The sequence below is a fragment of the Culex pipiens genome, chromosome 1, assembly GCF_016801865.2.
Source record: "Culex pipiens pallens isolate TS chromosome 1, TS_CPP_V2, whole genome shotgun sequence".
In the NCBI taxonomy this organism is placed as follows: Eukaryota; Metazoa; Arthropoda; class Insecta; order Diptera; family Culicidae; genus Culex; species Culex pipiens.
This window is the reverse complement of record NC_068937.1, coordinates 83,272,978-83,287,124: the sequence shown is the minus strand read 5'-3', so window position 1 is coordinate 83,287,124 and position 14,147 is coordinate 83,272,978. Positions and strand designations below refer to the sequence as shown.

General features: G+C 48.7%; 1 protein-coding gene across 4 annotated transcripts in view; it reads right to left on the bottom strand.

Moving 5' to 3' along the window:
• Positions 1–1,785: 1,785 nt before the first annotated feature.
• Positions 1,786–14,147, bottom strand: part of LOC120431010 (uncharacterized) — a 13,977-nt gene continuing 1,615 nt past the window's right edge. Inside the window, exons 2-6 of one of the 4 annotated variants that reach the window (XM_052706706.1) lie at positions 14,045–14,130; positions 13,918–13,984; positions 5,349–13,859; positions 5,222–5,288; positions 1,786–5,163 (exon numbers count right to left, since the gene is read on the bottom strand). In XM_052706706.1, the coding sequence (XP_052562666.1) occupies positions 6,365–13,732 (7,368 nt within the window). In that variant the 5' untranslated portion in view covers positions 13,733–13,859; positions 13,918–13,984; positions 14,045–14,130 and the 3' untranslated portion in view covers positions 1,786–5,163; positions 5,222–5,288; positions 5,349–6,364. Of the gene's footprint in view, positions 5,164–5,221; positions 5,289–5,348; positions 13,985–14,044; positions 14,131–14,147 lie in introns of those variants that run through there. The other 3 variants (XM_052706707.1, XM_052706703.1, XM_052706704.1) reach the window with 3 other exon arrangements.

The window sequence follows — 14,147 nt, the reverse complement described above, 5'->3', positions numbered from 1 at the left end:
ACAGATTTTGTGAGCCAGTGCAGATTATGCTCTAGTACAGCAACACAAAAATAGTCAGCATAACAAATACAAACAGAAAAAGAACATCCAGTGAGTGCCTGGAGTTCTACTGATCTAATTAAGTAGCTTTGGCCAGCAGGAACCGACTAGCGGTTGGTCATTGCTCTGCGAACCGTACTACTGACCAGTTCAGACCATTATCAGACGCTTACAGTCCACTATTTAGTCCGTCCAATTACTGACCGCGAAATACAAATCTGACGAATCAAGAATAAATGTTTTCTGTATAAACCCGCGAGTTCTGATTACAAAAGAAAGATCCGATTTTGCAAGGCACCGGGAATCTGACGCTAGTATGTGCGCAAACAGTCATGTAGAACATTACCACCTGCACTTTTTTTAAAGCTATTTTTTATTTATTTGTCGTTAACACTGGAACGCCCAACGCATGTCCAACTTACACGGACGCCCAAGCCTCCCACAAAAGTTGGAACGGTAACTTCAACTCGCTGGTTCTCGGGCATAACTCAACCAATCGGGACGATTCTTGTTTCCAGTAATTTGTAAGAATGTCTAGATGACCCTAGAACTTTGCAGAACTTAATTTGATCAAATCTGTAATTTCTGCGACCGAAAACATCGTTCCACCTTTTTTCAAAACGACTGCCTCCGCGGAATTTTTGGCGATTTTTTTTTGTACGCGAAAAAAAAGTTGGAACGATGTTTTTGATCGCAAAAATTACAGATTTGATCAAATTAAGTTCTGCAAAGTTCTAGAATCATCTAGACATCCTAACAAATCACTGGAAAGAAGAATCATCTTGATTGGTTGAGTTATGCCCGAGATCTGTTGAGTTGAAGTTACCGTTCCAACTTTTTTGGAGCCTTGGGCGTTGGAATGTTAAACAAAACGCGATCCAACCCCAAGGCCCTTTATTTTTAATTTTTGTTTCCAATTTAACAAAACACTATCCCTCGGGGCGGCCTACAACGTCATTCTAGGCGGCACCGGTCGCCACTCCGGATCCCTTGCCATCGCTAAACCCGCGCAGCTCCACTAGGATGACCAGATCGAATTGGGCCTTCTTCGGGACCTTGAACTTTCCGAACTCCGCTCGCGCTTGAGCTTTTCCGCTCCGTCCGCCTCGTTGAGTTTCTTGTCATGGTTCTCCAGCAGCAGGGCACCCAGCGAGCGGTTCATGCTCAGGTTGATTAGCTTGACGTCGTTGAGCATGTTGGACTTGCTCTCTAACAGTTGCTTCCGGAATTTTTAACGGCGATCGGATCCAGGTCGCGGATTTTGATCTTTATGAGGTGAACCCTCTGATACCATACAACTTGTCTAAGCGGACCGTTTTAATGGAGCCGTTGTCCAGATCGAGGATTTCAACGGCCAGCTCGACGGCTTCAAATTCCATTGCTTCGTCAGTCGACCAATCGCGTCGCTCAAGTCGTCCACCTTGTGCGAGATGTCCACGCTAGTAAGGGACGAAGCTGGAATTAAGAAGCTTGGGATAGAAGGAAGTTTTGCTTGGGAGGTAGATTACTTACAGATCTTCCTGAATGGGGTGAATTCGGCGTTGTTGCTCAGCGGCATTACGGAACACTTGAGCGGGAACACGACCGGGGTCAACGAGATATAGCTGCGCTGTTCGTCGCCTTCACGCATTCGGAAGCTGTGCTCAAGGAACGAGTACAGGATGCGACCAACGCCGAACCAAGGTTCGATAACGGACGAAGTGATCTCCTCGTGCACGGTCTTGGAGCTGAATTTGACGGTGATCATGTCGCTTTTCAGGGTTATTGTGGTTCAGTATATAAGTGTACTCCCCGCTGTCCATGGTGTTCTGGCCGATGGTTTCCACCTCGCCCACCAGGCTCAGTTTAGCCGTAAGTTCGGTGACGTCATTGGCTTCATTCTCGAATGCCTTGTCAATGGTGGCTTTGCTTGATACGACCTTTGTAACTTCGCTCGTCTTCGGCGCAGGATGTTACATCTGATCCACGTTGTCCCCGATCTTGATTTGCTGCGACCTTGCCGTCCATCTGGTTACAGGCCGTGTTGAGCATCATGACCAGGTCATGCACTTCTTATTCTTAACGTCCTTCACCATCAAATCGGCAAACCGGTCCACGTGCCCCGTAAGTTTCAGCACCGGCTTGCTTCACCTCTTCTTTTGGACCTGCCCCCGACGTCGCTTCAGTCGTTGTCGTTTTCATCCCCCGTAACCGCATCGAGGCTTAACCTGGACGTCTTCTCCACCCGGTGACAACTTTTTTTTTCCTGCAATGTTTGATATGGAGTAAAATAAAAAAATCACTTATATTGAGGATGGATAAACTTACAACTTGGCAGGTCATCTCAAGACCAGAGTCAGTTCCGGCTGTTCCGCCAACAATATTTGTTTAAGAGGTCGAGGACTTGACACCAATAGGAGACGGCGAAAGAAGACGCCCTTCGCAACCAGCAATCCGGAATGTACTGCGTCACCGCGGACACTTCCCACTCGACGCGTCTCCAGTCGTTCATCATGGTACAGTAGATGGATCATCCGCTTGCCGAGAAAAAACTTAACATTTTGACAGATAGCGGGCACGTGTAAACAACAATAGTTTTTATTTAAACCAAAAAATTAAGTTAAGTTGAATCAACGCTGTTTTAGGTAGAATCAAAGCGACAATTTTGTTGTTATTTTTCAAAGAGTTCGACAAAATACAGTAAGTTAATTCAACTCAAAGTTTTGAGTTGTTTCAATTGGTTTTCAGGGTTACTTTAACAAAAAATCGTCAAATTGAAACAACAAAATATTTTTTTGATTCAAATAGGCTTGATTTTTCTCAAGCTCAAATGACACCTTCGTCCACGTCACGGATCTTTCTGGCAAGGAACTATCTCGCGCGTCACCAGCTTCTTGACAATCAATGCTGATCGTGACGAGGCCGCTAAGGAAGTCGAAGAAAAATTCAATTTTCGGCGGAAATCGAACCATGATCTCAGGACCGGGTGTACATTCGGCGCGCCGTGTCCTGGCCGCATCAAGGACGTGATGCCGATCCCGTCCGATTCGACCCGCCGAAAGGGACTTCACCGCGGTCGTCGTCTATAGTGAGAGAGTGGTGGTTTTTTTTTTGCGCAGTGAGAGTTTAAATTAAACACCCTGAAATGTAATTAATTATGATAAATTTGAGACGAGATTTGTCTGATCACGCCTTCCGTCGGACGGGAAGTAAATGTTGGCCCGGTCTAACCTAGAGGTTAGGTCGTTAGCTGAGTCCAGGTGTAGGAGTCGTCTCCCTGGGTCCCGCCTCGGTGGAGTCGCTGGTAGGCAGTTGGACTCACAATCCAAAGGTCGTCAGTTTGAATCCCGGGGTGGATGGTTTGCAATTGCCTCAACAATCAAGCCTTCGGACACCTAGTTTCGAGTAGGAATTTCGCAATCGAGAACACCAAGGCAATGCTGTAGAGCGAATAATTTTTTTGAAATTCGGAACAAAAAAGTGTACCATTTTTGAATATATTGTAAAGTTTTGTAGTTAAAAATGAAATGAATTGTTTTAACCTGGCAGGTGATTGCATTTGTTGTTCCTATAAGGACAGTATCGACAAAACTCCTCTGTTTATACATATTTCAACTCAGCATATCTATTCAACACGCTGTTTAGAATCTCGAAAGTAGAGAAACACAACAAAAAAAAACACAGATAAGTAGGCTTAGTGATTTTTCACGCTCGAAAATTGCAAATTTCACGGGGACCTCAATTTCAAAACACCAAATTTCACGCAAATTTCGCGGAACTTGAAAAATGTTAAAATAACTCTGAAAATCATATGTGTAAATCACAGAAAATACTTTTTATGCTTCATTGTGTATTATTATGTAAAAAAATCTTTACTATATTTGAATGCGACAAAAAAATCTTCCAATTAAAAAAAAAACCTCCTGGTTATTGGATGGGCTCTATATATATTTGGAAACAAAATGTAGGGCACGCGTATTCTCATTTACTGAACTGCTCTTTTAATATTCGACTAACAAAGCTCAAATGTTTTCGCTAATTTGCTTCTGTTATATCATTTTACATTTTATTGAATTTCATATCAAAGCTAGATTTGTCCAGTCAAAATGAGTAAAATAAATTGAATTTTCTGCGTCATTTAGCCCATTAAACATATTTTTTAGGGGTTTTAGCTCATTTGTCAAAAACTAAATTTATAAACATTTTGCAAAAATAATATAATTTTTAACAAAATCGAAATTTTTATTCTAAATGAGATCGTTAAAATTTAACAGGCCCAAAACAAATTTGTTATATTTAAAAAAGAATATTTCAAAGATAAAAAAATACTCTTAATTTTATTTTGAATAAAACAAAGCTTGATTCTTTTAATTTCTTTCAAAACTATACCTTTCAAATAAAATAGCACTAAAATTTTTAATACTGCGAATGAAAATATTACTAAATTTTGTTAGTTTCTAAAAAACTCTAAACTTCTATCAACTTGACACACATATATAATCAAGCTTTTTTCTTTTCTTTTTGGATGAAATATTTATTAAGTTGTTAGGCTGGTACAAATTTTATTAAAAGTTTTGATCTCAAATTTTAAAAGTTTTTGTGATAAATTTCACGAATTTCACGCCGTCTACGAAACCGTCAAAAATCATTAACCCTATATTAGTAATAAAAGCAGGATGTTCACTCACTTAATTCTACAGTAGTTCATAACATTATTTTTATTCCTTTTTAAGTTTGATAAGTTATTTCATGAAAAATCGTTACATTTTCTCACAAACATAACATTTCACGGGATTTCACGGAAAAAGCCAAATTTCGCGGATTTCACGCTGTCCGCGAAATCGTGAAATTTCACTAACCCTACAGATAAGCATTCCAGCGTGAAAAGCCCTCTCCTAAAAGTGAGAGAGCTGCGCAAAGCTTTTTGAATCTTTCCATTTAAATACTGTCGGTATTGTAGTATTTTGACGTTTTACCGCGGTAAACTCTATATCAACTCTAGACGTCGCCACTCAATTTTACCTCTAAGCGTATAAAGTGAATATACAGTTTCGGGACCTTAACACCTGTTGCCACCGGGAAATGCAATTCAGTCAGCGACTTCTTAGCGAACGTGTTTATTTCGTCCTAAACGTTGCTTTTAAGCTACAATACAAATCCATACGTTAGTACAAACGGTTTCGTTTTAAATTCAGTTGCTTACAGTTATGGTGACCTTCTGGCTACAGAAGAATTCCCTTCTGGTGGATAAATATCTAGTCAGCGCAATCCTAAATGAAAGTGTATTAGGGGGAGGTGTTCATAGGAAATTAAATCGTTCTGTGGCTTACAAACTTGATGACCTGCAGATCGCCAACACCTTTTCTAACAGGTCAACGTCTGATCAGTGCGATCTTTAACGATATTTTGTGCGAACCTAATGGTAGTTGAAATGGCATTACTTGTCAGTAGTTGGGCGAATCATCTTAGTTACTTACAATAATGTATCAATGAAATTGAGGTTAAATTAATCTTTAGATATTCGATTCCAAAATGTCGTTCAAAGAGCTGCAAGATACGATCATTTTTGTTTTAATTGTTTTAAATGCTAGAATTCAGTTACCTACAGCGATTTACTGCAAACTTAGATTATAAGCGCGGCACTATCAGCCCTAATTCCAAATTAACGACAGTGATTAAATTTTCTCCCAATGCAACGTGTGCGATTCCTACAAAATTCGCCTCTTCATCCCCTGACGTGGTTATACGCTGACAGCTCTCTCCTGCGTGTAAGCTACGTTGACATTGCTCACGTCTGACTCGATCGAGGTCGAGGGGTCTTGCCGCTGGTCGTTCAGGTCATCGCCGGCCGTGCTCCCAGTACCAACATCCCCCGACCCGTAATGCTGCCCCGATCCGGCAGCGTTACCACTCTGCTTGATATCTAGCACGGCCAATTTCGCCGCAGCCCGTCGCAATACTCCTCCGGATGCCGTCTGTACGTCAGCTTGTCTGATACGCCCGTCACGACTACGAATTACCTTCAGGACTCGTCCTCGTACCCAATTGTTACGCAGCTTGTCGTCCACAATGAAGACCAGGGACCCTTCCGTCAATGGTTGCACGTCGTCGAACCACTTCGTTCTGCGTGTGATGGTGGGTAGATATTCACGAATCCATCGAGTCCAGATACAATCCAGAATCGACTGACACAGACCCCAGTCGCTGCGCAATGCTGCTGCGTCACAAGTCGGCTGTTTGACGGCTTGTTTCACTCCCGTCGAACTGAGCAGCAGAAAGTGATTGGGGGTAAGGGCCTCCTGGTCCGATGTTTCCAGAGGCATATACGTCAGCGGCCTGCTGTTGATCATCGACTCTGCTTCCGTACAAATTGTCTGGAACACTTCCTCTGTTGGGGTTCGTGTCTTTTGTAGGCAGCTTTGACTGAACGTACCATGCGTTCCCACGCTCCTCCCATGTGGGGTGTTGCTGGGGGAATGAAGAACCAGCTGGTGTTTGCGTCGGTGAACGTCTCTGCCAAGCTTCGGTTAGTGTCCTGGACTTGTTCCAATAACTCGCGTTGTGTTCCCTGGAAGTTTGTCCCGTTGTCTGTGTATATTTCTGCAGGTGCGCCACGTCGATTGATAAAGCGCCTCAACGCCAGCTTACATGACTCCGTGGAGAGTGACGCAACAACTTCCAAGTGCACAGCGCGGGTAGCCAAGCACGTGAATAACGCTACCCAACGTTTAACCGTTCCACGCCCAAACCTGACTGCAAATGGTCCGCAGTAATCGATTCCCACTCTCGTGAACGCCCGCTCGTGGGGAGTTACGCGTGCAGCAGGAAGTGGAGCCATCCTAGGCACCTCGGGTTCTGCTTTCTCCATCTTGCAGAAGTTACATTTCTTCGGGTACTCACGGACCAGAACGCGTAGATTTGATATGTGAAATCGTTGTCTAATTTCATTGACTACTGTTTCGCCGAATCCGTGACCGAAGCGTCGATGGTACCAGTCAATTAGCAACTCGGTAATGTAGTGCGCTCGTGGTAGGATGATAGGGTATTTGGCGTCGTAGGGTGCAAACGGTGAAGCTTCGATTCGGCCCTCCATTCTAATCACACCATGTTCATCGAGAAACGGTGACAGATGACGGATTTTGCTTCCAGTATCCAGCCGCAGCAGTCGTCGCGCTTTGTCCTTTGAATGCACCGTCAGCTCCACCACCTCATCTGCGTATGAGTCTGCCTGCGCCAGCCGCCAGAGCGCCCATTCTGCTCTTTCAAAGTCAGCTTTAACCAGCGAGGGTTGTCGTTCGCTAGCAGGTGCGCGAGTACGATCGCCCCAGTGGAACACGTGAGCAGTGCTGCGCAGTAAGCGTTCCCACTTTGAGAATCGCGATACGTCAATGAATGGAGTTCGGATGATTTCACGGTGCATAAAGATAGGGCGGAGTTCTTCCGTCGTGTCTGGTTCAGGCAGTCTCTGCTGTGGCCACAATTCCTCGAGCTGGTACAAAAATTCTGGTCCCAGAAACCACCGACTATCCGGATCTACGTTCGGTCCTTTGCCCCACTTTGTGGCTTCGTCTGCAACGTTGAGTTTGGTTGGCACCCATCGCCATTCCGAAATATCGGTCGTTTCCAGAATTTCACCAACCCGAACGGCGACATACTGACGGTATTTCCGGGTATCAGATCTGATCCATGACAGCAATGTACTAGAGTCGGTCCAGTACACCGTACGGCTAATGGGCAGCGTGGTGTTTTCCTTGATTGTTTTCGCTAGTCGACATCCGATGACCCCCGCGTTCAACTCCAGTCTGGGAACTGATACGGACTTCAACGGCGTTACCTTCGCTTTAGAGGTCACGAACACGCACCGCGGTTTGCCGTCCTGGATAATCCGGAAATAAGCTACGCAAGCGTACGCCGACTCACTGGCGTCCACAAACACGTGCAGCTCGAGTGTTTTCAAGTCTTCCACGTGGTAACCCGGAAAGTAACAACAGGGAATTCTAATCCGTGACAAATTCTGCAGAAGGTTGATCCATCGTTCCCACTGCTCTCGGATCTTTCGCGGAATCGGCTCGTCCCAGGATACACCGCTACGCCAGAGATCTTGGATTATGATCTTTCCATGGATAAGAAAGTTTGAAATCAGTCCATGAGGATCAAACAAGCTCATCAATACTCGCAGGACGCCGCGTTTAGTGACAGCAACTACTCCGAGAATCATACGTTGTAAATCGTCTGACAGGATGACCGAGAAGGTGAACATGTCCTCGGTCGGAAGCCAAGTCATTCCCAGAACTCGTTCCGCTGGTACTGCTTTGTCCACAAACAACATTTTCTTAACGTTTGCTGGTTCAGCCCCGACCCGTCGCAGAACCTCATGAGAATTCGATCTCCAGTTCCTTATTTCAAAGCCCGCTTTGGAGTGCACGGTCCTGATATCCTCTGACAGCTTGATAATCTCCTCTTCCGTGTCCCGGCTGTCCAAGTAATCATCCACATAGTGGTTTTGTACTATCGTTTCGGCTGCTTCTGGGTATGATTCTCTCCACCGCTCCGCGTTTAGGTTTTTAACAAATTGTGCCGAGCACGGGGAGCATGTGGATCCAAACGTCGCCACGTCCATGACGTAGGTGTCCGGCTGGTGCGACGGATCGGACCTGTACAGAAACCGTTGTGATAGACGGTCTTCCGGACGGATCTTGACCTGATGATACATCTCTTTGATGTCGGCAGTAATACAGAATTTTCGTTCTCGAAATCGGAATAGAACCGACGACAGGGAGGTCAGCATGTCGGGTCCTTTCAGCAGCATGGAGTTGAACGAAACCCCATTCACCTTGGCTGCTGCGTCCCAGATGATTCGCACCTTCTCGGGTTTCTTTGGGTTGGTGATTACGCCGAGTGGTAGATACCACCCTCGCTTGGGATCCGCGCCTTCCAATTCTAGTGCAGTCGCTTTATGAGCGTAGCCCTTCGTCTGGTATTCTATAATCTGCTTATCCAAATTGGCCCGCAGTTCGGGATGTTTTCGCAACCGGCGCTCTAGGCACTGTAACTTCCCCAACGCCATCGCGTAACTAGGCGGGAACTCGAACTGATCGTAGCGCCACAGTAACCCTGTTTCAAAGTGACCGTCAGCACATTTCTTCGTCGTGTCGTTGAGAATGGCTTTGGCTCGGATTTCCTCTACGCTTTCCGGTAACGGTGAGTTGGTGACGCCCAGACTTTCGAATGCGAAAAACTCTTTCACGAGCTCGTGTAAATCACCATCTTTTGTACAGTCGCACACGTGAAAACTGTGGGCGGAATCGGAAACTGCCGTGCTTCCAAAGACAGTCCAACCTAGCTTCGTTTTTGCGGCTACGGGTTCGTTGCCCCGGCCCGTGCGGCACTTCAGAGGAAGGGCTAGTTGAAGATTGTTTAACCCAATCAATAGCTTTGGCGTCACATTCTCGTAGCTCTGTACAGGTAGTTTCTGCAGGTGAGGATACTTTGCAGCCAGGCGCTCGAATTCCAGTGTTTGGGTTGGCAGGTCCAAACGGTGTACAGTGCGTACGTTCACCAGCGGGAAACGCTTCTCATTTTTGACTCCGGAGATTTCGAGAGTTATTTGTTTGGAGTCCGATTCATCTCTTGTGACGCCAGATGTCCATTTCAAACAAAGCGGTCGTGATTCGCCTTGGAGTCCCAATGCGTCAGCTATCTCGGCGTCCATTAGCGTTAGTTCTGATCCTTCATCTAGGAAGGCGAACGTCTCGAACCGAGTTGACTTTCCATGCAACACCACCGGAACGATCCGGAACATGGTCGGGCTCTCTGGATGTTGATGAATCGAAACCACTGTAGTTTGTAGTGTTTTCTCCGGCGTTGCGTTCGGCGGCCCCGGGTGAAGAAGTGCATGGTGATTCTCCGAACACCCGCTAACATCGCACGACGAAGAAGTTCGGCATGGCCACCGACCGTGGGGCACCAGGCATCTGGGACAAAGCTGATGAGCTTGTACAGCCTTCCAGCGATCATTTAGGGGGAGTGCCTTGTACGTGAAGCACTCTCTGACACGATGTCCAGATTTCTGACAAATGAAACACGGTTTGCCAGGTGCGGTTGTTTTACCTCCCCGGTCGTTAGCTTTATCCTGTTCCAGGTTGTCACCGGCAGCGTGAGCGTTCAAGAATCCTTTCTCCTTCGGTTTCTGCTTATCGTGTCTGTTTGGCTTCGGTTCATCTGCTTCGCTGAAACGCGCGACGTCGCTGACCGCCACGATGATCTCCTTCATGTAATGGCTAAACGTCTCCAAACTTACGACTGCAAACCTCTTTTTGTAGATAGCCCAGTCCAGGCAGATGTGAGGTGGTAACTTGTCCACCAACTCTCGCAACAACGACGGGTTCGTCAAGTGAGCTTGCTGATTTGCCCCCAGTAGGTGTCCGACCAGATTTTGGACAACGACGCCAAAATTGATTAGTGTTTCCAGTCGGTCTGCTTTTGGTGCGGGCGTGTTCTTGACTTTCTGCAGCAGCGTTTGGATGAGTCTTTCTGGGTTACCACACAACATTTCTAAAGTGGCTATCGCTTGTGGAACCGTTGAGGGATGCAGCAGACTACTGTGAGCGATTTCCATGGCATAACCGCGAAGACACTTCTGTAGCCGCATCATGTTCTCTGCATCCGTGAAACCACACATTTCTGTCGAGTTGCGGTAGCTACTAATGAAAAGTGGCCAGTCTTCCGGGTTCCCCGTGAATACTGGTAGTTCCTTTGGGACCACCTGCCGTGCGGCCATGCGTTGTTGATGTAAGCTTGCTGGGTCTCTGTGCCACTCTGGGACAGGTTGTGTTGATGACCCATTCAGTACCGTTGCATTCGCGGCATGTGAGTATCCGCCAGCCTGCGGCGGGTACTGAGAGGGCGGGACTCGACAGGTCACTGTCAACGGCGCTGAGAATCGCTGAACCCCAGGTGGCAGGGTGAACGTGTCCGCTAGTTGCGAGGGCAGAGAAGTCGGCACCTGGCCGGTCGCGGAGAACGTTGTAAATTGAGGTACTCCCGGTAGCCACGAGAATGCACCTGCTGGCTGCGGCTGATCGGCAGTCAGGACTTGGCCGGTAGCGGAGGACATCGTGAATTGAGGTGCTCCCGGTGGCCACGAGAAAGCACCTGCTGGCTGCGGGTGTTCGGCAGTCGGGACTTGGCCGGTAGTGGAGAAAGTCGTGAATTGAGGTGCTCCCGATGGCCACGAGAATGCACCTGCTTGCTGCGGGTTTCCTGCAGTCAGCGTTTGTCCGATCGCACTTGGCGCCGAGAACTGCGATGCCGCAGGTGGCATTGGGGTTGCGCCTGCTTGCTGCGGGTGTCCTGCAGTCAGCGCTTGTCCGATCGCACTTGGCGCCGAGAACTGCGATGCCGCAGGTGGCATTGGGGTTGCGCCTGCTTGCTGCGGGTTTCCTGCAGTCAGCGTTTGTCCGATCGCACTTGGCGCCGAGAACTGCGATGCCGCAGGTGGGATTGGAAGTGCGCCTGCTTGCTGCGGGTTTCCTGCCGTCAGCGTTTGTCCGATCGCACTTGGAGCCGAGAACTGCGATGCCGCAGGTGGCATTGGGGTTGCGCCTGCTTGCTGCGGGTTTCCTGCAGTCAGCGTTTGTCCGATCGCACTTGGCGCCGAGAACTGCGATGCCGCAGGTGGGAGTGGAAGTGCGCCTGCTTGCTGCGGGTTTCCTGCAGTCAGCGTTTGTCCGATCGCACTTGGCGCCGAGAACTGCGATGCCGCAGGTGGGATTGGAAGTGCGCCTGCTTGCTGCGGGTTTCCTGCCGTCAGCGTTTGTCCGATCGCACTTGGAGCCGAGAACTGCGATGCCGCAGGTGGCATTGGGTTTGCGCCTGCTTGCTGCGGGTTTCCTGCAGTCAGCGTTTGTCCGATCGCACTTGGAGCCGAGAACTGCGATGCCGCAGGTGGCATTGGGGTTGCGCCTGCTTGCTGCGGGTTTCCTGCAGTCAGCGTTTGTCCGATCGCACTTGGCGCCGAGAACTGCGATGCCGCAGGTGGGAGTGGAAGTGCGCCTGCTTGCTGCGGGTTTCCTGCAGTCAGCGTTTGTCCGATCGCACTTGGCGCCGAGAACTGCGATGCCGCAGGTGGGATTGGAAGTGCGCCTGCTTGCTGCGGGTTTCCTGCCGTCAGCGTTTGTCCGATCGCACTTGGAGCCGAGAACTGCGATGCCGCAGGTGGCATTGGGTTTGCGCCTGCTTGCTGCGGGTGTCCTGCAGTCAGCGTTTGTCCGATCGCACTTGGCGCCGAGAACTGCGATGCCGCAGGTGGCATTGGGGTTGCGCCTGCTTGCTGCGGGTGTCCTGCAGTCAGCGCTTGTCCGATCGCACTTGGCGCCGAGAACTGCGATGCCGCAGGTGGCGTTGGGGTTGCGCCTGCTTGCTGCGGGTGTCCTGCAGTCAGCGCTTGTCCGATCGCACTTGGCGCCGCGATCTGCGATGCCGCAGGTGGCATTGGGGTTGCGCCTGCTTGCTGCGGGTTTCCTGCAGTCAGCGTTTGTCCGATCGCACTTGGCGCCGAGAACTGCGATGCCGCAGGTGGCATTGGGTTTGCGCCTGCTTGCTGCGGGTTTCCTGCAGTCAGCGTTTGTCCGATCGCACTTGGCGCCGAGAACTGCGATGCCGCAGGTGGCGTTGGGGTTGCGCCTGCTTGCTGCGGGTGTCCTGCAGTCAGCGCTTGTCCGATCGCACTTGGCGCCGAGAACTGCGATGCCGCAGGTGGGATTGGAAGTGCGCCTGCTTGCTGCGGGTTTCCTGCCGTCAGCGTTTGTCCGATCGCACTTGGCGCCGAGAACTGCGATGCCGCAGGTGGGATTGGAAGTGCGCCTGCTTGCTGCGGGTTTCCTGCCGTCAGCGTTTGTCCGATCGCACTTGGAGCCGAGAACTGCGGAACCACCGAGGAACTGCTCGGTAAGCCCTCCAGCACAGGTGACAATATGTTTGTTCCTAAACCGTATTGCTCGTTGTATTCTGGCTGCTCCGGACTGATTACACCCATCGGAGTCGAAGTAAACAACACGTGACCCATCCTAAACGTACTTGGCATCGTCCTGGGATCATAGGAAAATATGACTTTAGCTCCCAGCGCACTCAGCGGGGTTGGAGGATGCATCGTATCCCCGGTTCCAGCTACGTCCGATCTTGTTAGACTCAACACATCATCGTCCGGCCGTCCGGCAATCTCTGTCCCACTGTAGTTTATCCACTCGTCGACCTTACTGATCACATTTTGTTGACATTCCGCCTCTTCGATGATCTCTTCGTCCTCTTCGATTGCATCAGTAATAAGCAAGGCATATTTGTCGTCGAGGTATTTACTGTCCAGATCTTCCTTTTCCCTTTGTGCTCGTTCTTCTCTGATACGATCCTGCTCCTGTCTCTCGCGAAGGCGTTTTTCTTTCGCTTCCTTCTCTTCTTCCAGTCTCATAAGTTGGAGCTTGATCCGTAACGATCGCGAACTGCTGACCGAGCTGGTAGACCGAGCGGGTTCAGTCCCTGCCGCGAGACACTGCTTACAAGTCCAACTGCCATCCAGAAATTCCTCGCACTTGCCTGCACATCGTCCGTGGTACCAGCGCTGGCATTTTCCACAGGTAACCAACTCGGAACCCACGTCGGGCATTGCGCATTTGGGGCAGTAGTCCTGAACCCCAGCGAGGACCGATGCTGTTGACATTTGTATTTGTTAACGTGAACAATCCGTTCCATGTAACTCTTAAAAGATTTGTTGCCACCGGGAAATGCAATTCAGTCAGCGACTCCTTAGCGAACGTGTTTATTTCGTCCCAAACGTTGCTTTTAAGCTACAATACAAATCCATACGTTAGTACAAACGGTTTCGTTTTAAATTCAGTTGCTTACAGTTACGGTGACCTTCTGGCTACAGAAGAATTCCCTTCTGGTGGATAAATATCTAGTCAGCGCAATCCTAAATGAAAGTGTATTAGGGGGAGGTGTTCATAGGAAATTAAATCGTTCTGTGGCTTACAAACTTGATGACCTGCAGATCGCCAACACCTTTTCTAACAGGTCAACGTCTGATCAGTGCGATCTTTAACGATATTTTGTGCGAACCTAATGGTAGTTGAAAT